At 37.1% G+C, this 25,128-nt stretch overlaps 1 protein-coding gene, 1 non-coding gene and 1 pseudogene across 2 annotated transcripts; 2 read left to right on the top strand and 1 right to left on the bottom strand.

The window, feature by feature from the left end:
• The first annotated feature begins 3,321 nt into the window (after positions 1–3,321).
• On the top strand, positions 3,322–3,410 carry LOC147525672 (U5 spliceosomal RNA; annotated as a pseudogene).
• A 9,924-nt stretch (positions 3,411–13,334) lies between these two features.
• On the top strand, positions 13,335–15,612 carry LOC147525671 (uncharacterized). The gene is made up of 4 exons (XM_086580286.1): positions 13,335–13,750; positions 13,894–14,137; positions 14,240–14,360; positions 14,474–15,612. Exons 1-4 carry the CDS (start codon positions 13,335–13,337, stop codon positions 15,610–15,612), a joined length of 1,920 nt encoding a protein of 639 aa, XP_086436412.1.
• Positions 15,613–23,189: 7,577 nt separating this feature from the next.
• LOC147525670 (small nucleolar RNA R71) lies at positions 23,190–23,296 on the bottom strand. The gene has a single exon (XR_015206257.1). It is a non-coding gene; the product is annotated as a small nucleolar RNA R71 (small nucleolar RNA).
• Between the last annotated feature and the right edge of the window lie 1,832 nt (positions 23,297–25,128).

Below are 25,128 nucleotides of genomic sequence, written 5' to 3'. Positions count from 1 at the left end.
GATAAGAAAATAAAAAAAGAGGATAATTGGGTAGAGAATGAGAGGGAAACATTGTAGGAGTATTAGTACCTGAAAACTATGAGGTTGGTGAAGGGTAAGTCTATCTTGTGGAGGGATAGAGACACGTTTTTTCTTGTTAAGAGGATCAAGAGAATGGTCCAGTGGGCGCTTTCTATTTTGTAGGTTTGGTCGGTCTAGCCATTATATAAAGAACAAAGAAAAAGTTAGAGAAGGAGAAAATATAAAGCAAACTTGATGTGCAATGTCAACAGTAAGTATAATAAATTACATAAGACGGCAATTCAATTACCTGAAAGCCATGAGGTGGTTGAAGGTTGAGTCTATCTTGGAGAGGGATAAAGGTGCTTTTCGTCCGGTTTGAAGGATCAAGAGAAGGGTCCATTGGGCGTTTTCCCTTGTCTAGGGTTGGTCGGTTTGGATGCTATATACATAACCCAAAATAAATAGAGAAGCAAACATATAAATCATGAGACCAGTAAGAAATAAGTACCATGTGGATTAACGAACCAATGTAATAGAAAAGCAAGAATATCTAGAAGCTAGGAGGTGGTTGAAGGTTCAACCTATCTGTTGCAAGAATCGAATATTTAATTTTTTTGTTTGAAGGATCCTTAGATGGGTCCATTTGCCGTTTTCCCTTTGTCCACCATCAGGTTCAATCCTTCATAGAAATTGTACACTCAAAATTTAAAACAGAGAAAAGAGAAGGAATGGTAATTAGCTATAAGAAGCTATAAGAAACATTGATTTTTGATAGTGCAATCCTTAGAAGATGCAGTAAGATGCCACAGAAAGAATACATGTCCAGCAAGGATACATGCCTACGTAACATAGCTTTAATTACATGATGTGAAAGCTACAATGAGGATAATTTTTCATATAATGCATGAGTATAAAAAAAAATTGAATAATAAATGTATGTCGTTGTGATTTTTTGTTATTAATTTGGTTATATATGATTGAAACTACAAATACATTGAATAATAAATGTACGTCATTGATAAATGGAAAAACGATAGTTTTACCTACGAATAAGCTACGAAACTCAACGCAAGTAAAACTAGAACTCTTTCACGCTTAATGGTATCAAAGTTTTCTACTCTTGATGCTATTGCAATAAAGTTGGAATAGAAGATTCGTTCAACTCCTAGTTCTTTAGAATTCTAAGTTAACTACGATTATCAGTCTATCAAAGTTAATGAGAGTAATAATGGAAATACGTATTCGAAATGTTCTAAATACTACAATGGCAATTCAAATACTAAGGTTCGAATCTAGGTAAAGAATTAGGGAAATTTAATTCCACCTTGAATTCAACTTAATAAGCTAGCATAGATTGTTGTAAACCAATTCTTATGTTCTTACAATAAGAATTGGTCATTCTAATCCCTAATCATTCATGGCAATCTCTACCAAATAACGACTAGCATGTGAGGAAGTTCAACCCATTCTCATGGCGAATCAACTACCTTCTAGAGTGGAATAAAATCTTACAACTATTTCTACACTACACAATCAAGTTTTCATCAAGGCTTCCTCAAACCCCTCTAATGGAGGTTTAGCCTTGATTCATAAAACTATCATTTCTTTAGGAATTAAAACAAGACATAATATAAAGATTATAAATTTGCTATATTAATCTACTCAAGAATTCAAAACTGAATTAACAACTAAGAAAGGATTAATAACTCAATAATTGAATTTAGATCTAAGTGATTTAATAAACTAAAACTAAATTTATGAATAACTAACTACTTTTATTGATCTAATGAATAAATAACAGTACTTATTCAAAACTAAATTCAAAACAAGGTAATAAAACTAATTAATGAAGTGTAAACTAATTTATTTTCTAATCTAGGTCTAGCTAATGAGTCCCCTCTTTTCCTCCTTTCAAGAAGAGAAAGAGATCCACAATTTCGTGCACGGGCTTGGATCCATGTTTTGGGCTGAAAAATCGAGCCCAAAACCCAAATTCTTCAATCCACAGAGGCCTTTTTAGCTAGATTTGACTTCAACAGACTTTTGATCCACTTTTCCTCCCCTGATTGGGTCAAGGTTTGGACCATTAGAAAGATTTTTCCAAGACGGTCGTTTTGACATAAGGTAGGCCCAATTCCGAGGTTTGAGTCTAAAGATACGGTCTTTGGAAATTCTGTTGACTTTTGTGCGCTGTTTCTGTCTGCGTTGACTTTTTAGCTTTGACCGGGCTTTAAAAAGACTTTTTCTCCTTGAATCTTGGCCTTTAATCATAGAACTTCTCTGCAACCAACCCTTGCTCCTTTATCTCACAAAAGTGACACATTTCTACATGTAATTGACTCCAATGCCTGAAATATATAAAAATACGTAATCAACATTAACTCTTATTTATTACTCGCATAATTGGTCTAAAAGTATTATTGTTAAAGGGTTAAGACTACAGTTTTGGGCTCTTATCAGTTATTGTGATTTTCAATTATTATTTTTGTTATTTACTGTAGAAACTACAAATATACATTGCCTAAAGCCCTCAACATAGAACATTCTTATGTTATTTACTATAGAAACTACAAATACATGTTGCCTTAATATAGAAATTTTTTATATTAATGAAAATTCACAACTGTAATATAAGGAATAAGGGTTTAGAAACTTTAAATCTATATAAAAGAGAAAAAGGGTCCATCGGTAGAGAGAAAGGTGTGAACGTATATTTGTGAATGTATAGGTGTGAACTAACTTATCCAATAGGTACGGTGCCATTTGGAAGAGGAACTAACACTTTGGATTGTGTCTGGTTGAGGAGTGTCAATCAGAAGTCAAGGTTTGGGTGATTGGGATGCTATAGTTTTAATCAATGATGTGTTTTTATCACTGATGTTGTAATGTTAGGAACAAATTTGGCTGGATTGACTCTCATAAATTCTATATATATAGTTTACACAATAGTTACTTCCATAAATTCTATATGGTTAACTGAATTCAACAATAAACTGTTTTTACAACCTGTGAGTGGAATAACAACATGTTATTAACGTGGAGGCAGTGTGTTTCTAATGTTATAGGAGCCTGACTGTTTCCACTCTCAGACGACTGATAATCTTAACCTTGAAAAATGAAAGAACTAGCTATACTTTTCAGAACAACTAACTTCTACTTTGGGACAATATAGTGGGCAATAGCACCATAATTTATGCCTAACCAAGTTAAAAAAAGTACAAGCTATTTTAGATTCTTAGGTTATAAACTCCCACATTTACTATCGTCTTTGTCTTCCTAAAATGGGGACTTATAAAAACCAAAGCAAATAAACTATGCAACTGCCCAGTGAACACAGAGGGAACTATTTTTTCACCTTTTAATAAAGAATACCTTGTGTTCGCTGCACAAAGCAGTATACGCCAAAAGCAAATAAACCATGCAACTACCAAAATATTGCTTTTGATATTTCATGTTACTTTTCATCCGCCAAAATCATGAACCCAACAAACTTTTAAAATAATATGGCAACAACCCCATTTGATCAAACACTCTACAAGTCCATTTCACCCTAAAACAATAGAAACCCTACTCTCCTACTCAAACTACATAACTCCAAATCTTTCCCCATTAATAAAAACCAAACGAACTTTAACAAATGCATGTATTAAAGTACTCCAAGTTTAAAAAATACAAAATAATAGAAAAAAATCCAAAGGAACTAACACTTTACATTATGCTGCTGTATCTAAGGTAATATCTTAGTACAGTGGATACTATTTGCTAGGAAGCATTTTCTTTTTTATATATAGTAGCTGAATTTTTGCTAGGAAGCATTTTCTTTTTTATATATAGTAGCTGAATTTTTTCTGGTCTTGTTTCCTTGTTGAGCGCAGTGCTGAATATCCTTGTCTATGAAGATTATCGTCTTTGGTTTGAATCTCAGTCAAGGCGCACACGCAAATATTATTAGCATTCTTTGCTTGGACTGGGAGAGAAACAGTTACAACTGCCATTGGAAGAGACATCACAACAATCAAACACTTGAACCACCAAATCAAATATTAGTTTTCACCAAACAGTGCATTAACCATTTGGTTACATGAACCGACGCCAACTAAAAAAAACATTATCTTTCAATTTAATTCTTACCTTTCCAAAACAAATTTAAATGGGTTAAATGGGTTCTAGAAAATCAGAGTAAAGTAAACATCAATTCAAAAGAAACGACAATTCTTTAGATGGATGAGGAATAGAAATTTGGAGTGTTCCACAAAAAAAAAGAATTTGGAGTGATGAGGGCGGTAGGGATGAGACTGATAGTTGGTTTGTTTGGAAAAAAGAAAAGAGGCGTTTGGAGAAAAGCACAATACTATGGGCCAGTCTGCGTTAACTAAAGAAACATACCACCAAATACCCTTAGATTCCGCCATGTCATAAGCAGGGTGAAAATCTGAGAAGGTGTTTGGACCCTAGGATTGGAGGCCCTATGGGCCCCACCCTTCCCTTCTTTGTTATATAGACTAGTATTTGCCATGCCGCATCGCATTATATCGCTCCTTCAAATCCGACGCCAAGCGATCCGCCTTCAAGACGGCACATACATATGCACCTTTTAGCCCGATGCGAATCCGCCTCTTGTATGGCACAGATACACGCGCCTTCGACGCCCCTAACACACATCTGCCCCCCGATATGGCACAGATATGCGCCTTCGGCGCCCCCGAATCGCATCAGCCCCCCGTACGGCACAAATAGGCGCGTCTTCAGATCCCCCAACGCACATCCACCCCCGGTATGGCACAGATATGCACGCCTTCGGCGCCCCTAACGTGCATCCGTCCCTTGTACGACCCAGATACGCATGCCTTTGGTGCCCTCGACGCATATCTGCCCCCGGTACGGCACATATACGTGCGCTTTCGACTTCGGCGCCCCCGATGCACATCCGCCCCCTACTCATGTTTCCAGAGTATGACACAGATACACGCGCCTTTGGCGCCCCTGATGCACATTCGCCCCCCCATCGGTACGACACAGATACGCGCGCCTTCGGCGCATCCACGCCCCCTACTCACTGTTTCCAGAGCCCAACAGCCCATAAAAGTTTAGCCCAAAAATAGTCCACACTTTTTTTGTGTGGGGTGGGTGAGGTGAGAAATTTTTTTAAACTCACCCCAAAAAGCTTGTTAACTCACCTCAAGAAAACAATCTAGTGGCTATGGTGAGGGGGTGGCATGACCAAATATCACCTTATGAGGTGCAATTTGTTGTCCCACTCCTCTCTTCTTTGTTATATAGATGGTTATTCAACAAAGTTACTCGTTGAACTATGGTTCAACCATTGGATTGGATGCTATGACAAACTCCCCTCAATATCCATAAGCAATAACTCTATTACCTATCCATCAATTCCAATCTAACTCATCGATTTGTTTAAACGTTCAATTCGACAAGTTGCATACCGAAAGCAAAGATAAAAGGGGTAGTCAATTAACCGACAAATAACTATAACACATTGATTTATCAAGAATCAAAGTAAACTGCTACACCATGGTTATTCGATCTTATACCCCCTCACAATTGTTTTCTTAATTCAAGTTGTACTAAAAAAATTGGTTATTAATATTGCAAATAAGAGTGAAGCTTTAAGATTGATCCTTAACAGGAACAACCCCTAAACACACTCTAAGAACCAATTCCCTAGAAAGAAATATGCTACTGTCAACTAAAAAATTAACATAAACCTAGAACATGCAATTTATAAATAGAACATCAAAGTGACAAACAATATAATTGTAGCAAATAGAATACAAGTTCAGAACAACCTAGGTATAAGTTTATTATGCAATTATTAACACATTCTACATAATCCCCAAATTGTTGGAAAGAGATGAACCAAACAATAATAGAATGCAAGCAAACAATGAAAACACTTTTCATAATTTCAATTACTTCTCATGTTTTTCATTACCACATAAATTTGACTAAAAATGAAATTTGATAACCACAATAATAGAATCATTTCTTCTGCTTAAAAATAATTCAATAAAATAAACACTTCTCAATCACTTGAAACACCTCTAAATCACCAAAAAAAAAAAAAAAAAAAAAAAAAAAATAACAATACAAAGGAAAAGGTAACAATATAACTTGGTCATAATCTTATACTATTCCAACACCAAATTCCAAGCAATTGTTATGTTGTGTAGTGCTATATCACTCAAGTAGTAGCTTCCACTGCATTTCTCCAATATTACCTAGCCTAGTTCATTTATAGACAATTCCTATTTCTTATTTTAGCAAATCATAAATCCATCTAACATTAACACATTCAAATTTCCAATAACTCTAAAATCCCCAAATACACCTATTCAACAATTAATTACTGAAAATAAACAAATGCTTAAATAATAATAAAAAATACCCAAAAAGTAGCTTTACTATCATCAATAAGAAGTCGACGAAACCGTGTTGAGAACATGAACCATTTTGACCTGATTCAACAACAACCCAACAATAAAAAAACCTGGCATAAAATCTAAAGTCCTTAAACCGTAACCCCAAATATTTCTTCCCACCACTACTTTTAAGAAAGAGAGGAGTTATTGAGATGAAGGGTTGCAGATGGAGAATTGGACATGAAGGTTTGTTTTTGCAAGTTTTTGTTTTTGTTTTTTTTTTGTAGAGATGGAGATTGAAAGGGTGTGGAGAGTGGAGAGGGAGAGGGGGAGGTACTGACAAAGAGAAGAAAAAGTGGAGAAAAATGGGGATAGTTAGACATAAACCAACCAAACTACATTTTGGGCCACATACCCCCCCCCCCCTGGCCCAGAACGTTCGCTCTGCTCACTTGATTAATTGATTGGGGTTAGAGAAAAAGAATGTGAGTGGAGGGTTTCAATTGAAAGAAAGAGAAGTAGAGGCGGTTAGTTTGAGGCGGTAGGGCTGGTCATCAAGCTACCCGAGTCGAGTATTGCCATGCTCAAACTCGACTCGCACCTTTAGCAAGCATGCTTGAGCTCAAGCTCGAACTCTTCAAGCTTAATATGGGGCTCAAGCTTGACTCATTCGGTTGTGCTAACAGCTAGAGCTCGACTCATTTTTCACTACGAGCTCGAGTTCGAGCAAACGCTCAAGCTCAGTTATGCTCGATTGAATTCTAACAAATTTTTTGATTAAACATCTCTATATAATCAAAAAGACAAACACAACATAATCTAATCTATTAAAATTGCATAAAAATGAAAATTAACATATACCCAACACTTGAAATTGACTTAAAAAAACCCAGAATCATAATATATCTGTCCTTTAATAGCCATAAGCAAAGTTTTTTTAGAATTGGATCCATCATAAACATTCAACTCTTCTTCAGTAACTTCCCTAAGTTGTACAAGTGGTGCTAAAGGTTCCATCTCAGCTTCATAAGACCTTGGTCTTGGACTCTTGTTGGTGGAGCCGTGGAGGTGGTGAAGCAAATAACCTAGAAACAAGATAATAGAAAGCGATTTCTAATTTGCTATACCTAAAACCGTGAAGGAAGTTGATGGTGACAGACCTGTGTATGCTATTATTGATCGATTATATTCTTTTAAGTATGTTGGGGCGTTAGGCAAGTGAGTACATACGGGTCAATGGGTCATAACTTTATGGGTTGTGGACTACTTATGTGATATAAATTGGGTATATGGGTATGGGTATGGGTATGGGTATGGGTATGGGTATGGGTATGTGCTTATAAAATGAGTAACTCACGGGCTATTCAAGCTCGAGCTCGACTTAAGTAGCTCACGAGCTACTCTCGCCATCTAGAACGAGCTTTAAATTAAGCTCAAGCTTGACTCATATTTTTGCGCGGACGAGTTTGAGTCGAGCCGAGCTTGAGTTACTCGCGAGCAGCTCGACTCGATGACCAGCCCTATGAGACGGAAAAGAGAAGAGAGCATGTGCAGGAGAAAGCTAGAAAGGTTATTGGGGAAGAAGGAGAGGCGTTACCCTCACTGTTTTTTATGATGGGTAGTCATTTGTAACTTTGGGCCATTTGTCCCAAGATACCCCTAACGTCGGTTAATTAACAATGTGAAGTGCGGACCAGGACATTAATTCATTTCCACACATTTTCTGTCTATTTTACACTCCTACCACTAGTCACTTAAAATTAAATTAGTATTACATACAAAAAGTTATAAATAGGGCGAGGGAATTACAATTATTGCAGTTTGTAGTTATGCAGTTTAGACATTAATAGCACCAAATCGCTCCAAGAGCTTATAGCGATTAATAGGATTAATCGGATATTAATTTTAATTTAAGTTTAATTTATTTACCTCTTAACCATGTTAGCGATTCACATAATTTTCAAAATAGTGAAAAACAAAAGGGTCTTTTAAATAACTGGATGTTGATTATTTATTATTGCCATAACCACCAGTTGACCATTTACTCAAATACTGGACATCGTTGACCAAGCGGTTTTCAAATTTACAAATAATACCCCTTAAATAAGTAACCTCAGAAAACACTTTATTTACAAAACATACCCTTCACTAGTTGCATCATTTCCATGCATTTAATGCATGTAAAGTTTCTCTTTCTCTCTCCTAAATGGAAACAAACAATTGAAAAATATTGAAAAAAATTAAATACACGTTTTCCAAAAATTGTACTCTCTGACCACACACTACTCCTCAGAGGAAAAATAATAGACTTACCCCCCCATTAGTAGTTGCCAATTAGTGTTACCCCCCCATTTTCAAAAATATTAGTGATACCCCCATTTGTAAGATCCAACGGTCGATTTCTTCATCCGAAAAAAAAAAAATTCATCTCAGAGCCGTTGGATCTTGCAATTGGGGGTATCACTAATATTTTTGAAAAATGGGGGTAACACTAATTGCAACTATTAATGGGGGGGTGGTGGTGTAAGTCTAACTAACCCGCTCATAAAAAGAAGGGAAGTTTCTTCTTCAATTTGGTGAAAATCTTCCGGGGGTAGGTTATACAAAGCTGTTATTGCATTTAATTTTTAGCTATTTATCCATGCATTTAATTTGTCGCCTAAAAGTTTCTTTAACTATAGGTCAAAGTTTGACTATTTGGTTTTGTTGTAGTCCACATTCGTTCACATTTGGTTTTGTTGGCGATTAATGTAGAGATTAATACGAAGTCTTTATTTCAACGTTATTTCATTATTTCATTTCCTTTTATGTCTCAGGTCGAGGTTCTTTATCCTATTAGTTGAAACGGAATTTTTTTCATAGGATAGGTGGAAATGGCGACGAAGGAAAGTTTTCAATTCTTATGCAGTTATGATGGAAAATTCGAAGCAGATGATATTGGTGGTGGTGGTAGGTACTCCGGTGGGGTAACGAAGCTTCGAAGTTGTTCTGTGAACTGTCCATTGGACGATTTCATTATACTTTTTGAGAAAATAAGCAAAATTAAACCACTGAAGTTTTGTTTTTTGGTTTATGGCCATCCGTGCACTATTGAAGATGTGGATGACTACAAGGAAATGATTGAGTCGATGAGGTGTAAAAAGATGGGAGATTTACATATTTTGATTTCTAGAATAGAAAGAAGTGATTTGATGGATGAGGATGATGATGTTGTACATTCATCTGCTTCCCCTGCGTACATGAATAAAATGAGAGATGGTACTGAGCTCACCCCTCGCCCCTTATTCCGTTTTAGTTTGTCTTTATTTGCAGTGAATTAATTTAAAAAGTGTTTTGGCAGATATTGACAAACCCACCGAAGTGGTTGTAGGGGAGTTTATTGAAGAAGACAGAGTAGATATTGGGAACGACACCCCTGGTGGTAAGTTGTTTATTCAAAGAAATTTGTGCACTTTTTTAGCCCTTTGCAAGGTAATGTTTTTGAGAATGTTAGTAGGGATGTTTTTATTGAATAAATAAAATGAAAATTAGGCAATTAGTGAAACCAATTTGAATTTGTTTTTGCAGTTAGTATTGGACCATTGAGTGGGAGTAAAGGAGACGTTGGTGCATCCTGTGTTGAGCTGTTGGATGATGTAGGTGATGGTGGTAAGTAGTTGAAAATCTTTAAGAATTTTTGATATGATAAATTGATGGGACGTAAATTGATATGTTCATCGTGAATATGAACACAGTTGATCTATATATATTGCTTCAAATTGAGTTTTAGACAGTCGATTTATCAGCCATATCAAATTGCAATTACTTTGTCAGCATTTGTTCGTACATTGTCGATTAGGCAGCCTGATCAAATTGAAATTACTTCATCACAATGCTTCTATACATTGTCAATTTGTCTTGTAAATTAACCTGTAAAGAAGGAAAGGTGGATACAAACACATTGTCGCAATGATTCAGAAGTAAATTTTGGAAGAAGCTATGTGTGCAAAGATAATTTGAGGTTTTTGTTGTTTTTATGTAACGAATTATTATGTTGCAGCTAACCCTGTACCATCCGGAGTAGAAAACATAACCGACGAATGCGATCTATTTTTGGTACTTGAACGTGATGTGGACTAATCATTTATTGTCGGTAAGTTTGGTTGTGCCATATTGTATTAAGAACATAGTTTTGTAGTGGGCAGAAATAACCGTACAATGTGTGTTTTTTAGGTAGTAATGAAGGATCAGATTTTATGGGAGGGGACAATTTATTTCCCTCTGTGGTCCCTGAAACCGAAATGGGTGAACTTTATTATGTGGCTAAAGATGATGAGGATGTAGGCACTGGTATGTTCACATTGTGGCATACCTGTTATTGTTTAACTAATATATTAGTATGTGTTGAGCCAAATAACTATTCATAAAGGTACTAAAGAAGCTTCAGATGTGCATTACACCACCAATGGTGATATCGAGCTTATGCCTGATACTACTGATGTAGAAGTGGTTGGTTGTAGCCCAGGCACCATCTGGGTTGAGGCAAAATCGAGTATCTTCAGTCTTGTTATTCCCAACATAGGTATTGAGAAAGTAGTAGTTACTGGGATGGGAACTCAAACTGTTCCCATGGAAATTCACAGTGAGGCGGAAGTGGAGGATGATGTGTATATACCTGGGAAACATGAATTAGAATTTAGGACAGCTGACGTGGAGGCAAAACCCAGTATCTTCAGTCTTGTTATTCCTAAAATATCGACTGAGAAAGTAATTGTTACTGGGTTGGGAAGTGAAATTGTTCCTATGGAAATTCATAGTTAGGGGGAAGGGGATGATGATGTGTATATACCTGAGAAAGATGAAGTACAAGTTAGGAGAAGTGAATTGTGTAAACCGAGTTTTGGAGAATTGATGATACTAATGGAATATAGCAGAGTTATGTTTAGGGAGGATGGAGGGGACTGGGTGACTGAAGTGGCTGTGGAAGGATATTCACAGGAGTTACATGATCAGGTTATTTGCGACAATAGTAAAATTTAGAATAGGGAGTCGATGATTGAGAATGTTAGCGAAGAAGATACAAGTATGGAGGGAACTGGTGGTGATTGCATTGAGGACAAGACCGATAGTAGTAGTGTTTCCTTAAAAGATACAAGTGTGGAGGGAAGTGGTGGTGATTGCACTGAGGACCAAACCGATGGTAATGGTGATTGTACCAAGGGCCGGAATGAGCCTTGGGATTACACAAATAGGGTGAACAATTGGAAGGATACTAATTGGGACGAGGCGCACGACAGTGATAACATACGTGAATACATAGATCCCTTGTTTAGAATTTGCGGTGGTAGTGATTCCAAAAATGGTACAAATGTGGATGGAACCTGGAGTGATAGATTTGATGTGGACTGTACTAAGGCCAGGATTGATGGTGATGGAATACATGAGGCAAATAAGACTGACATCGTTATCGGTGGTACTGTAATTGGTGATAGAGTTATATACTAAAAGCATTACTTTTGTATTAACTCTAATTCTTTATATTTTGAATGAGAATCATATGGGCAAATGTTATGCATATTATATATGTTATTAGTTATATGCATGTGTCTAATACTTTATGTTGTAGATGATATGGTGTGAACACACAGAAGATCATATCATCAGTACCTTATAAAGTATAAGTAATTGTTCAAAAACTAGATGGATTTGGACAAACCATTAGTACGATTGTAGTATAATATGGTATTAGTCTATCTTGACTATAGGATTACACTAGTACACTTTGTGTGTATTGAACATGACCAAGTGAGGTTGTTTCTCTTTATATTGACTGTATAAGAGAACAAACGTCTCTATTATTATGGATGCTTGTCCTCCTAATCCGGATATAATAACGGGCACTTACATACATTGTACATTGCTTTAAATCATCATTGAGTGAGATTTATTTGTGAATCAACAAACTCGATGGATTGGGTAATGACATTGTATGTAAGGTGTGCTGTTGATTATAGAAGGAATCCGTGTCCCGCAAGAAATCGGGTTGATGATGTCCCCTTGAGGAGCTCAAAAAGATTGTCATGTAAACCCTGCAGGTGGATTTATTCCGACATGACAATGAGGTTTAGTGGTACTACTCAAGGACATAAGAAGTTGATTAATGTAGTTGTCAGTAACTTGACTTAATCAACGGACATTCGATATCTTAAACACAGGGAGATCAACGAGCATATAATATGGAGCCCATAAATGCCGACAACGTAATTTGGGATTAGGCGGTAGTGCAACAATGGCCTTTAGTGGAATAAGCCATTTGTTGGCGGGACTTGGGCGGTGTTCGAGCTTAACATGGGAAGCCCAAGCTCATCAGGAGGCCCAACCCTAATTTCTCCTCATGGTCCCTGTTGTAGCCTATAAATAGAATACTTCTTCTCTCTGGCCGAAATTAACCTATTCACTATTCACCTGGTTTAGAAAAAGAGGCAAGGAAAGATAGATCCAAAATTGGATCTAGCTTTGTGAGAAAGAAGGGGATTGGTAGATCGTTGTCCACACAACGTCCAATCTATTCTAAAGGAATACAATAGATGATCAAGGGGTTGATTGTTGATTCGGATTCATAAAGCTTGGATTCTCAGAGTTATCAAAACCGGATCTAAAAGGTATGTTCCCTATCCGAATTGTGAGAACCCATTAATTCCGCTACGCGTGGGTTCTCGCGGTTTGTAGAAATTTTGCATTCTGAATAACGGTTCCTACAATTGGGAGCAATTCAACTGTTGTTGCAATACCCGGAAACTTTGTTTCGAGTTCATTTTGCATGCCTGGGACATCCACTACGTTTGAAGGATCATCTTTTGTTTATAGTGGTCATAACTTAGAAACATAAGATAAAGGAGAAATAGGTGGGTGTCTGGAATTAACAGTCAGTGGAAAGGCAGAAGTTGGCAGTGTAACTCAGGTGGGAAAACAATGATAGGTGCAGGGAGTTGTGCCATAGCAGAAGTTGAGAATGTAAGTGAGGTTGGAGAAGAAAGTATTATTGGAAAGATAGCAGAAGTTGGCAATATAAGGCAGGTTCTAGAACAGAGTATTGGGAGGATAGCAGAAGTTAGCAATGTAATGCAGATTCTAGAACAAAGTATTGGGAGGATAGCTGAAGTTGTGAACGTAAGGGAGGTTGGAGATCAAAGTATTGGTGCGGGGAGTATTGGTAGAATATCCAAAGTGGGGAGGGGAACGAAGAGGCATCGGAAAGGGGATGGGGTGGAAAGATTTGATAAAGACTCAAAGCACAGCGATCACTGCCAACATGCACCTAACACGGAATTTAAACCCTATGACTACGCACTGCTAACTGTGGGTATGGTGCTTCCCCATCGCAATTTGTTTGTTTTCCACATGAAGAATTACGCAATAATTTCTAATTTCGAACTTTTGAAGGCCAATAAAGACTGGCAGAGGGTCCAATACGGATGTAAAGGGTTTGATACAAGTTCAGAGAAATTTGTCCTTTTCATGTGTACTGCAGCATTAATAAAGGTTCATATGATTGGACTGTGAGGAGTGTTCTCAAAGTCCACAAATGTGGTAGGTGTGTTAGGGAATTCAATCGGGAGGCTTCGAGTGGTTTTGTTGCGGAGGTTGTAATTGATATTCTTAGGGATGACAGGACTCTGAAGGTGAACCACCTTATTCAGGTGGTTAAGAATTCTAAGCATGTTGAGTTGAGTTACAAAATAATGTGGAGGGCAAAAAAGAGGGCTCTACAGGAGGTATGAGTTAAGATTAAACATTGTGCTTTTCGTTTTCCACAATCAATTTCAAAATAATGTTTCTGTTACCGTTGACTACATAATAATTGTTTATGTGTACAGATCGATGGTAGTTTTGGTCAATCTTATCAGCTACTTAACACTTATTGTAAAGAGTTGAAGAAAGTTGATCCTGGCTGTTACACAGAGATTCATCAACTGGCAATTACGGATCGATTCAAGTGTTTTTTCTGGACATACGGGATTACCATTAGGAGCTATAGAAATACTTGTCGGCCACACATAGAAGTTGATGGAACCCATTTGAAAGGCATCCATCAAGCTACCTTCTTTCAGCCATCTACATTGGTGGTGATGAGCATGTTTTCCCGATTGCCTTTGCCCTAGTTAGTGCAGAGAACAATGAGACTTGGGAATGGTTTTTGGGATGCTTGGGTAGGAGTGTTGTTGGGTTCGACATTCCCTTTGTCATCATCTCGGATAGGCACCAAAGTCTCCAGTGTAAAATTCCGTTGGTGTTTCCAAAAGCAAAATATGTGTACTGCATGAACCACATTTGTAAGAACCTTGCAAAATGCACATATTATGTTTCGAAGAAGATAAAAGCAGCTGCAACAATAGTGGTAAAGTGGCATCACCATGTGGTGATGACGGAACTGATGTCCGTGTGCAAACCTGCATTTGATATGCTAAGTAAGATACCTCTAGAAAAGTGGGCTTCTTGTGCTAGTGAAGTAAAGCGGTATGGCATTATATATACAAACCACGTTGAAAGTTGGAATGCAATGATTGTGGATGATTGTTCATGTCTTGTGATTGTTCTTGTTAATGAAATAAGAACGAATTTGGGAGTTCATTTTTGCAAATTCCGTACTATTGCAAATGCATGGTCCTTGAAATTTGAAAGATTAACACCACTTGCTACTTCTCTTTTGCGTGATAACATTAGTTGGTCAATGACTTTTTTAGTAAATCGGTATTCGGACAACACATTTGACATTTTATCCACCAAAGGCAGAAAGTTTGTTGTTGATCTTGTGAAAAGGGAGTGTTCTTGTGGGTGGTTCCAACAGATGGGTATCCTGTGTGCGCATGCATGCAAAGCCATCAGTGTCAATCACCATAGCGGGAGAGGTGGGACATATCACACTTTTGTTGATCAGTACTTCACAACATACATGTGGAAGGGGACATACGCTAAGGTGTGGAAAGGAATTCCTAGTAGGGAGCAATGGGACATTGAATGTGACGATGAGCGCATTTTACCACCTGAAGGCAAACGTCAAGTAGGTCATCCCCCGATTGTGAGGATGAAGTTTTGGCCATCACAGAAGGGGTCAAAGCAAGAAAGACATTACACCTTGTGCGGAGAGAAAGGGCACAACAAAAGTACTTGCAAGAATTTTGTTGATGACAAGGGTGCCACTGTACGTCCTTTCAACGTTCCTGCAACGGACAAAACTTTTCCTATGTGATGTTGTAGTTGTCTTATTTTGCCGTTTGTAATGTTGTTTAGGTTTGGTGTAATTAGTATCATGTTTTGGGAAGTAACAGAAGAATTTTTTGGAATGCAATAGAAGATTCTATAGGGAGATGTATAGGTTACAGTGGGTAGTATTTACACCATGATCGCTTTTATTCACTATGTACTTCATCCGTTCATTCTCGTATTGGATTACTACATTGCGGGTAGTATAGTGCTTCTTAGGAACTTTTGTCGTACCTAAATTTGTGGTGGATTTATTATTAACCCTATTATTAACTAAAGGTGTGGTGATCAAATGGTATTGGGGAGTGTGTTTTATTATGGGGACCTGCGTTCCCCACTTCCCAAAAAGACAGAGAATAAGTATGGGAGAATAAGTATATAGATCTTCCAATAAATATTTATTTGACCAGAAATTGATTGGGTCAACAGCATAAAAAACGTACTTCATTGATTAGGCTATTTGATTAGGACTGCTAAAAACAAAGAAATTGATTATGTTCTTGTTTAATTGCAATATAACCATACTACATTGTCGTATGATCCGATTTGAAGAACATACATAAGAAACCGGAATCCATAATAAACTGTTATTTGAAAACCTTTTCTATCACTCAACTTTTACATTAACAGTGACACACAAGTTCTTAAGCTTCTCCACCAGCGGCCTAACTATCTCAGTCTACCCACACAGTTCACATTTAAGCATTGTAAGCCCTTTTCCAGCCAAGTTTGGCAAAATCTCGGTAAATTCCCTCTCCCCTTGACAACCACTTGGACAGGGGGTGTCTTTATAAGGACATACACTTATCCAGTGATCTGTTTCACCACAATAACAAGCATCCAAATCACCGTGTAGTTGTTGGAATCTAGTGCAGTGAGGGTTGGAGCATATCAAAAACTTGTGCAGTTCACCATTTTCATAAACTCCATAATGTGGTATCATAAAACAATTGCAATGTTGTTTGTGGCTATGTGTATTAAGGCATTTGCAATTAAGTGCAGTGTGTTTCCTTGATTCACAGATCTGACATGTGACCTGTGAGCCGAATGTAATCAACTATTATTTGAAAATTAAAAGGGAGCTGAAAATAAAATGTAAAGAATATTGTGTTTGGCCATAACAGTAAATAGAAGGTAATATAGGAATTAAATTAGGTTTTAGACCCTATTACCACACCAACAGAAGAATTGATTGGGGGAATTACATGATCTTGAGTAAGTTGAGTTTTGAATGTAAGTGAAGCTTCACCATCTTCGGTAGCTTTGAACATCTAAGCAGAAGCCATCGAAAAAGTATTGTAAGTATTTGAAGCCTTAGTTTTCACATTGTGAAGGGAGAAGCTTCCCTTATAAGCTGGTCTAGAACGACTCTTTAATAGCCGTTCGATGGATTTCCAAGATTAACAGGTCTTTAACGTAAGCAACTCGAAATTAACGTTTAACTTTGAATCTTCGGACCCTTGAATCTTTGATATGATGTTGTTGCTAATTAGTCGAATATGCATCCAGTGCACGTGAATATATATATTTTTGGGGGGAACATGCTAAAATTTATGAGTTGCCTTTTTTTTGGGGAGTCACACCTTTTTCTCAATAATTGAATTCCAAGTATTTCAATCGGATTTCAACTGTTTTTTCAACCCAAGTAACCGAAAATTGAACCCTAATATTAAACTGAAATTGTTTTTTGATCCAAAATTAAACCCCATTAGCTGCGAAGTGTGAAAGACTTGACTTCCATTTGAATTTTGGGTTTCGCTGTGTAGCACTAATATAGTATTATTTGCAATTCCTAAACTAACATGTAATACTGTTTTCCTCACAACCCAATTTGTTTAATTTTTGTTTGAGATGTTTGATGTACCCTTACATGTTTTGTAGATGGGTCCGTTTGTAGATTGTGTGGTTTGGAATTTAGTGGCAGTTGATTGGGGCTTTAGTTTAATCTCGATTTAGTTTTTCATATAGTGTTTTACCAATTTTGTTCTGCCCTGCCCTAGCGTGAGAGTTCTACTTATGAATACTTTTTATGAATTGTTCTTCTTACTACCAATTTTGTCATATTTTTGTTTGCTAATGAGGTTTTACTGTATACATATGGTGGACTAAATCTCTGGTTTACGGTAGATTGCCTAAATTATTTATTTGTTGCTTATATTTGCTCTCTTCTAGGATGAAGAGAAAAGAGGCGCAAAAGTACATTAGCCATAAGAAGAAGGGCCAGCAAAAGGAGGATAAAAATATAGGGGAAGACGCAGGGAAAACTGTATTATTATGGGCACGTTGCAGTTTGTCAAAGTTGCAAAGGGATTTCTTTGATACATTAGAATCGCAAGAAGCAGCTGAATTAAGTTCGTCTCCTTTTGGGTTTTTGGTGAATGCGTATCCATTTGCAGTTCCTAGTCAGGTTTGTTCTGCAGATGAGGAACCAAGGATGTCTGAACTTGTTACCCATGAGAGACTGATTTTGGAAGTGTTGAAGAAGAGGGTCTCGAAGCTGACTTATAGAATTAAGGATGAATACTTAACTTTTAAGAAGTTTGATGTTTCACTTTTTATAGGGTTGTCGACCGATCAGCCTGATGACTTGTACTACAGGATATGTAAGAAGAAACTGACGAAGTAGGGAAAAGTATTTTCATGTTGCTCCCTGAAGTAAGCAAAAAAGTGCGATTTCTCTGGTTGAAATTTTAGAAGCTAGGGCGATGGCAAAGAAAAATGCCATCAATGATGCAGAGTGTTGGAATGACGTCTATAGACTAAACAGGCTGTATGTTCTAAGGTCTTTTATGATACCCTTGATTTGGTAGCCTTTGATAGGTTTCCTTGGGGCTATTTTGTATTTGAAGTTATTAAAGATAGTTTGGAGGCTCTTAACAAGAAAATGGAACTTCCAGACCAGCCTAATTTTAGTTCAGCCCTCCATGGTTGTTTAATAATCTTTAATATTTGGATTTTCCTCCGTGTGACTTCTTTGGGTCCACATCGTTTGATGAAAATGTTTTCCTTTGGTTGTTAGGATGGGTGGATATTCCAGGGAAAAGAACAAGGGGTAGTACCTGGGAAGGGAAATTGAAGAATCGAAAGACTCTAGTGGTGAGGGAAGAGCTACGTCTTCTAAATTGTGTGGAAGAAAAGCTGGTCGCGAAAAATGCACTTAAGGTGGTCAATCCTCCATGTCGTCTGAAATAGTTTGATTTTTATTTCACTAGTACAAAAAATAGTTTTTGTGACTGTTGTAAAATGTTATTTGTGACTGTTCTGTTCGAAACGGTCACAAATGGCAGAAAAGGGTTTTTGTGACTGTTTTAAAAAGTTTTTGGTGACGTGCGTTTTTAAAACGGTCACAAATGGTTTTTTTTCTAAAGAAGGCGTATATGTGTCGAGAACTATTTGTGACTATTTCACTAAAATAGTTACATATTATCCGACCCTTAGTCTGTTTGACCCATCTATTTGACCCAACTAGTTTTGGTCTATCACACCCACAACTCCACTAAAAAAAAAACTAATTCGAAACAGCCCATAAGCCCACAAAGATAATCAGTTTCTTCTTAAACTACACTTCATCTTCACTCATGACTCTCATGGTTTAACCCTTGAGAAAGCCGATTTATCGCCATTTCAGGTTCCTCATTCTCTTCTCGGAACTTCAATTCCCCTCTCAATTAATATTGTTTGCACAAAGGTTTCCATTTCTTCACTTTCTCTCTAGAATCTTATCGTCATGAATATATTTATTTCTATTTCTAACTTCTAGGGTTCTCCTTTTTATTTAGATCTCGTGAAGGAGGAGGGAAGAAATACAACATTGTTATATCTAGTGTTGGATGTGGAAATCGATAATGGCATATGTTAGTGTTCTTCAGGTATGGTATTTTCCTAATTAATAAATAAAACTCCTTTTTTAGTACCAATTTTTACCAATAAAACCCCTTTTTTTTAGTATGAAAGTGTTTTAGTGTTGGAAGTCATGTTAATGCTGAGTTTTGTTTCTGAAGTGTGAAGGTTTTTCGTTGCCAACTGCCTCACTCAAATCCTTATTACTCAAGCGAGCCCCCTAGATATGACAATTCTGAAAAACCATCTTGTGCTGGAGGTGATTTCATGACCTTATTTTCATAATTGTTCTGATGTTTCCATATTGGATATCTTTTCTTTGAGAAGGAAAATTGTCAATGATAGCTCAAAGGATACAAGCTAGCTTTTCCACGTGCCATTATAGAACGTCCCGTATTCTCTTCCTACTTGTCCTTCGATTTGGATAGAGTAGAGCAATACTTGACCTCTTAAAAAAAAACTCCATATAGTAGAGCAATACTTGAGAACACATTTCACTTGTGTGACAAAATCTGGTTGCATTGTAGCCCACATTATATTGATGCCAAATAATGTAATCCTGTGAACAGATGTCTGATTTGCATAATATTTTTGGCGTGTAAGGTGGGCCTTATTTTGTTAAGCAATATTATCTAGTGTTACAACAACCGGATTTTGTTCGTCAGTTTTATACTAATTCTAGTATTATGCAATGACATCACCATTAGTCTCCATTCGAGCACTAGATCTCAACCGTCTTTAATGACCACTACTGTATGGGCATCAAAAGTTCTCATTGAATATGGGAAATCCTCAATTTTCCGATCTCTTTCTCACAGGCAAATAGATTAGACATGATCAAGAATATAATATGACCAGGTTAGTGTAGCTTTGTTGTACTTGTTTCTGGCTAGGGTTTTTTTTTACTCTTTGATTTTTCAATTGGTTCAATGTTTTTTGTACTTTCTACATTTTTATGATTGTTTATCAATTGATTCCTTGAAAATGCGAGTAGCTTGATCACTTTCTTCAAATTGGCAGGCTAGTGTTGTATTCTTAAAAAATCTGCTCCTATTGATGACTTTGATGTAGGTTGTGGATATTTGGTAAAATTGGCTTAAGTTTGTATTCTTGGATTTGATGTAATTAAAATCTAGTTTCATATGTTAACGATGATTGACATTATGCTCCTATATTTTATGATAACAACACTTGGTTAAGAATCTTCCTTGCTTTGACTCGACTAAAAACATTCTTGAGTTACTGTTTTCCATGTGAGGTATTGTGTCACATGCCAATTTTGAATGAGGTGTTGGAGACTTACACCTCCTACTTGTATCCATACAGGTGGAGCTTTGTTACCATTAATGATAAGAGCCCAAAACTGTAGTTTTAATCCCTTAATATCATTATATTTAGACCAATTATGTGTATAATAAATAAGAGTTAGTACTGTTTACATGTTTTTGTGTATTTTAGGCATTATAGTTGAATATGAGAAGAAATATGTCACTTTTGCGAGATAAAGAAGCAAAGGTTGGTTGCTAAGAAGTTTTATGCTTAAAGACCAAGATTCAAGGAGAAAAAGCCTTTTTAAAGCCCGGTAAAAGTTGAAAGTCAAAGTCAACGCGGGCAGAAATAGAGCATAAAAGTCAACAAAACTTCTACAGGCTGTATCTTTGGAGTTAGACCTCAGAATTTGCCCATTTATATGTCAAAACGACCGGCTCGGAAAGAGCTTTTTAACGGTCCTAGCTTTGACCCAATCAGAGAAGTAGAAGTGGACAAAATGGCTGTTGCGGTAATTTCCAACATAAAAACCCTTTTTGGACTTGAGTAATTAGGTTTTGGGCTTGATTTTATGGCCCAAAACATGGCTCCAAAGCCCATGCACGAAATTATAAACCTAGCCCTCTCTTATATAAAGAGGACTAAGACATAACTCAATATATACTAGATTAGATAATTAATTAGAAATCTAGGTTTTAATTCATATAGTTTTTCATTAGTTTTAAGTAGTTGTTTGTTCTTCATTATTCCATTAGATTAATTAAATCTAAGTATTGTGCTTCATTATGTCTTATTCTTATTTATATATTAATGATAGTCTAATGACTTCTAGCTAAACCTCCATTAGAGGGGTTTGATGAAGCTTGATGAAGACTTGATGTGTTAGTTATGATTATTGCTTCTTAAGAGTTTCACTCTAGTAGGTTAGTTGATTCGCCATGAGAATGGGTTGAACTTCCTCACATGCTAATTATTAGTTGGCAGAGATTGCCATGAATAATTAGGGATCAAACACTTAAACTTAATTGGTTAGGATTGCAATAATCTACTCTAGCATATTAGGAATACATCAAGTGGAATCAAATCCCCTAATCCCTTCTCCATATTCACACCTTCGTATTAAATTGCCGTTACTATAATCTAGTTATCATAATTTCAATCTCCATATTAGTATAATTAAAACCATTACTCTCATTAGTTTTGTTAGAATCGTTTAAACATTAGAAACTTACGTCTAAACAACTAGGAGTAGAACGAATTCTCTACTCCATATATTTCACGATAACCGAGAGTAGAATCTTTGATCATAGCAATGTTTTAGCTTTAGTTTTACTTATTCATAGCATAATTAGTTAAGAGTAGGTAAAACTATTGTTTTACATATTATAAAATGGCGTCGCTGCCATCTTAGTGCTGTTTAAATTCATTTTCTTTAGTATTTTCGTCCCAACCAAAACCTCATTAAACCCGCCCACCCTTGTTTGGTTCTAACTGTGTTTGTTTGGTTCAGAAATATTTTTTTCGAAATTCTACCTGGAGCGCGCCCGTGCCTAAAGTGTTATATTTCGGGAGCGTGCACGCCCTCAAAACATTGGACATCAGTTCAGGAAAGAGCGCGCCCACGCCCTTGTTAGCCTAATCCCGAGTGCACCCGCCCTCATATCACTGGACTTGGGTTCAGGCAAGAGCACGCCCACGCCCTTCTACGCCTAGTTCCAAGCGCGCCCGCCAGCCTTTTTGAGGAAGCCCGATTTTTCACAGGTTAGTTTCCAACTTTCTTTGTTCAAGTTATTTAGTGTTTCCAAATTCGTGAATACACTGTGATTGCGTATACAAGACACTATTCAAACACGTAGCAAGGAGGCATTCAGGTATTCTTTCTTCCACTCCTCGCCTCCTCTGTAAGAGGAGTTTTTAATTCTAGCATATCAAGGTTGTTTGACTGTTGTGAGTGGTTTATTTCTTATTGGCCTTAGCCTTGCATGAGATTAAGGTCCGGTACTAGTAAACCATCATCTGTTATTTATCATAATTGTTAACGCACACGCCTATCTAGAATACCACATACTACACCTGCAACAATGGTTGACGAAACAGAGACTCCTCTCTCTGATTTTTACAAGGCCCTTAACAATAGCCCTAAGTCGTGCATCGTTCTTGCAGACCTAGTGGGGGATTTTCAAATCCCCCCTGAATATATTTAATTTGTTACCCGTTTTTCATGGGTTAGACCATGAGAAACCTTATCAACATATGCATAGGATTGAACAAGTTTTTACCACATTTCATCATCCTACCGTAGGTTCAGAACAAATTAAATTGAGGGTGTTTCCTTTCACCCTAGCCGATAAGGCGGTATCTTGGTTAACAGCCCAAGCGCCTAATTCTGTGGACTCATGGGCCAAACTTGTTTAATTATTCATGGAACAGTTTTACCCACCTTTGAAGATAGATGAAATGATATATAAGATTCATTTCTTCCGCCAGAACCTTTATGAATCCTTTTCAGAGGCCTGGAATTGTTTCACTGATCTTCTCATCGAGTGTCCACATCATAACCTTGCGAAAGACACGCTTGTTCATGCCTTTTTCAAAGGACTTTTACATCACTATCAGGAGGTTCTTGATATAATGAATGGGGGTAGTTTCCTTAGTAAAGGAGCCTCAGAGGCTTATAAGTTTTTGTAGGATCAATCTAAGCGTAATAATAACTGGGGGGTAATGACATCCCCCGCTCCGCTAATTCTTCTTCCACAGTTAAGGTTGCCAGTATGTTTGAGGTTAAATCAGATCCCGAGATTAAAACTTTGATCGAATCTCTCACTAAAAAGGTAGAGGCCATTTCTGTTCAATAAAAGCCTACTCCCTGTCATGAATGTTAACTCTGTTCCTTGTAATTTCTGTTTGAGTCCTGAGTATCCCGACTCCTATTGTCCTCTAGTCTATGAACAACCATCTGCTCAGCCAGACAATGTTTGTTCCATTAATAGCAAACCTAACGTACCTTAGATTCAGCATCCCAACTTTAGTTGGAGAAATAATCACCAAGTTACACCTCCAGGGTTTACTAATCCAACCGTTAGGCCAGCAAACACTTACAACCAAGCTCCACCGAGACAAGGGCAAGGACAAGGTAATTATAATAATAATTATAATGCTAATAGAGGTATCGTTCCGGTTACTAATAACTATCGCAACCCACCAGTTAATAATCAACATGAGATAGTTTCAGTCACACCACCTGTGACTACTACACCTTCACAACTGGATCGTTTCGGCACCTACATGTAGGCTAACCAGCAGATGTTACAATCCTTTCATCATTCTAACCAACAAGTTTTACAATCCATTAATCATTCCATCCAGCAGTTAACCCAAAAGAAAGCCCAACCAAAAGGCGTTTCCAGGTCAAGCCATACCTAATCCTAAAATGCCAAACACAGCCTTTGAAGTAACCAGTAGTCCTAGTATTGAAAATATAAATGTAGGCGAGCTAAATGCCATCACCACTCTCTGTTCTAGCATAGTGGTTGATAACGCAGTAACTATGCCTGTTGTTACCCCACCAGTGGTCCCTACACCTGATATTTTACTAGATACCGAAGTAGTAACTGATGATCCTACTTCTGTAGACGTACCACTTAAACCTTAACCCAAGAGGAAAGTGGCCAAGGTTAAATCTCCTATCAATCCATATGCTAAATATGGAGAGAACCCACCGTTCCCCAAGAGACTAGCCATGTTACACAAGGATACTAACTTTGATGAGATTAAAAAAGTTTTTAAAAATCTAACGATAAACCTACCGTTTCTTGACACTATTAAAAAGTTAAGACAACATGCTAAGTTTCTAAAAGAGTTGTGCACTACTAGGCGGAAGACCAATATACCAAAAGACGCATTTTTAACTGAACAGTTCCCAACTCTATTTGAACATAATGGAATTTTTAAGTACAAGGACCCTAGTCGTCCTACTGTACAATACACCTTGGGGGATACCCACATGATGACCGCGTTATTAGACCTGGGGCGAGTGTTAACTTACTCCCTTATTATTTATATAAACAAATAGTTCTACAAAAGATGCAACCAATGAAAATGACATTGGAATTAGTAGATCGTTCTATTAAGTATCCTAAGAGTGTTGTTGAAAACGTGCTGGTTAAGGTTCAAGTTTTTTACTACCCAGCAGAATTCGTTATCCTAGACACAGAAGTCGCTAACAACTCTGTTCCTATCATTTTAGGGCATCCTTTCTTGGCAACTGCCAACGCGCTCATAAACTGCCGCGATAGTTCAATGTCCATGTCCTTTGGTCATCTTTCTGTTGAGGTAAATGTTTTCAAGATGATGAAACTTTTACCTGATTTGTCTATAGATGGAGCATGATCGA

Source organism: Coptis chinensis, chromosome 1, assembly GCF_015680905.1.
Source record: "Coptis chinensis isolate HL-2020 chromosome 1, ASM1568090v1, whole genome shotgun sequence".
NCBI classification, from domain to species: domain Eukaryota; kingdom Viridiplantae; phylum Streptophyta; class Magnoliopsida; order Ranunculales; family Ranunculaceae; genus Coptis; species Coptis chinensis.
The sequence above is the reverse complement of the archived record's forward strand: the minus strand, read 5'-3'. Positions and strand labels throughout refer to the sequence as shown.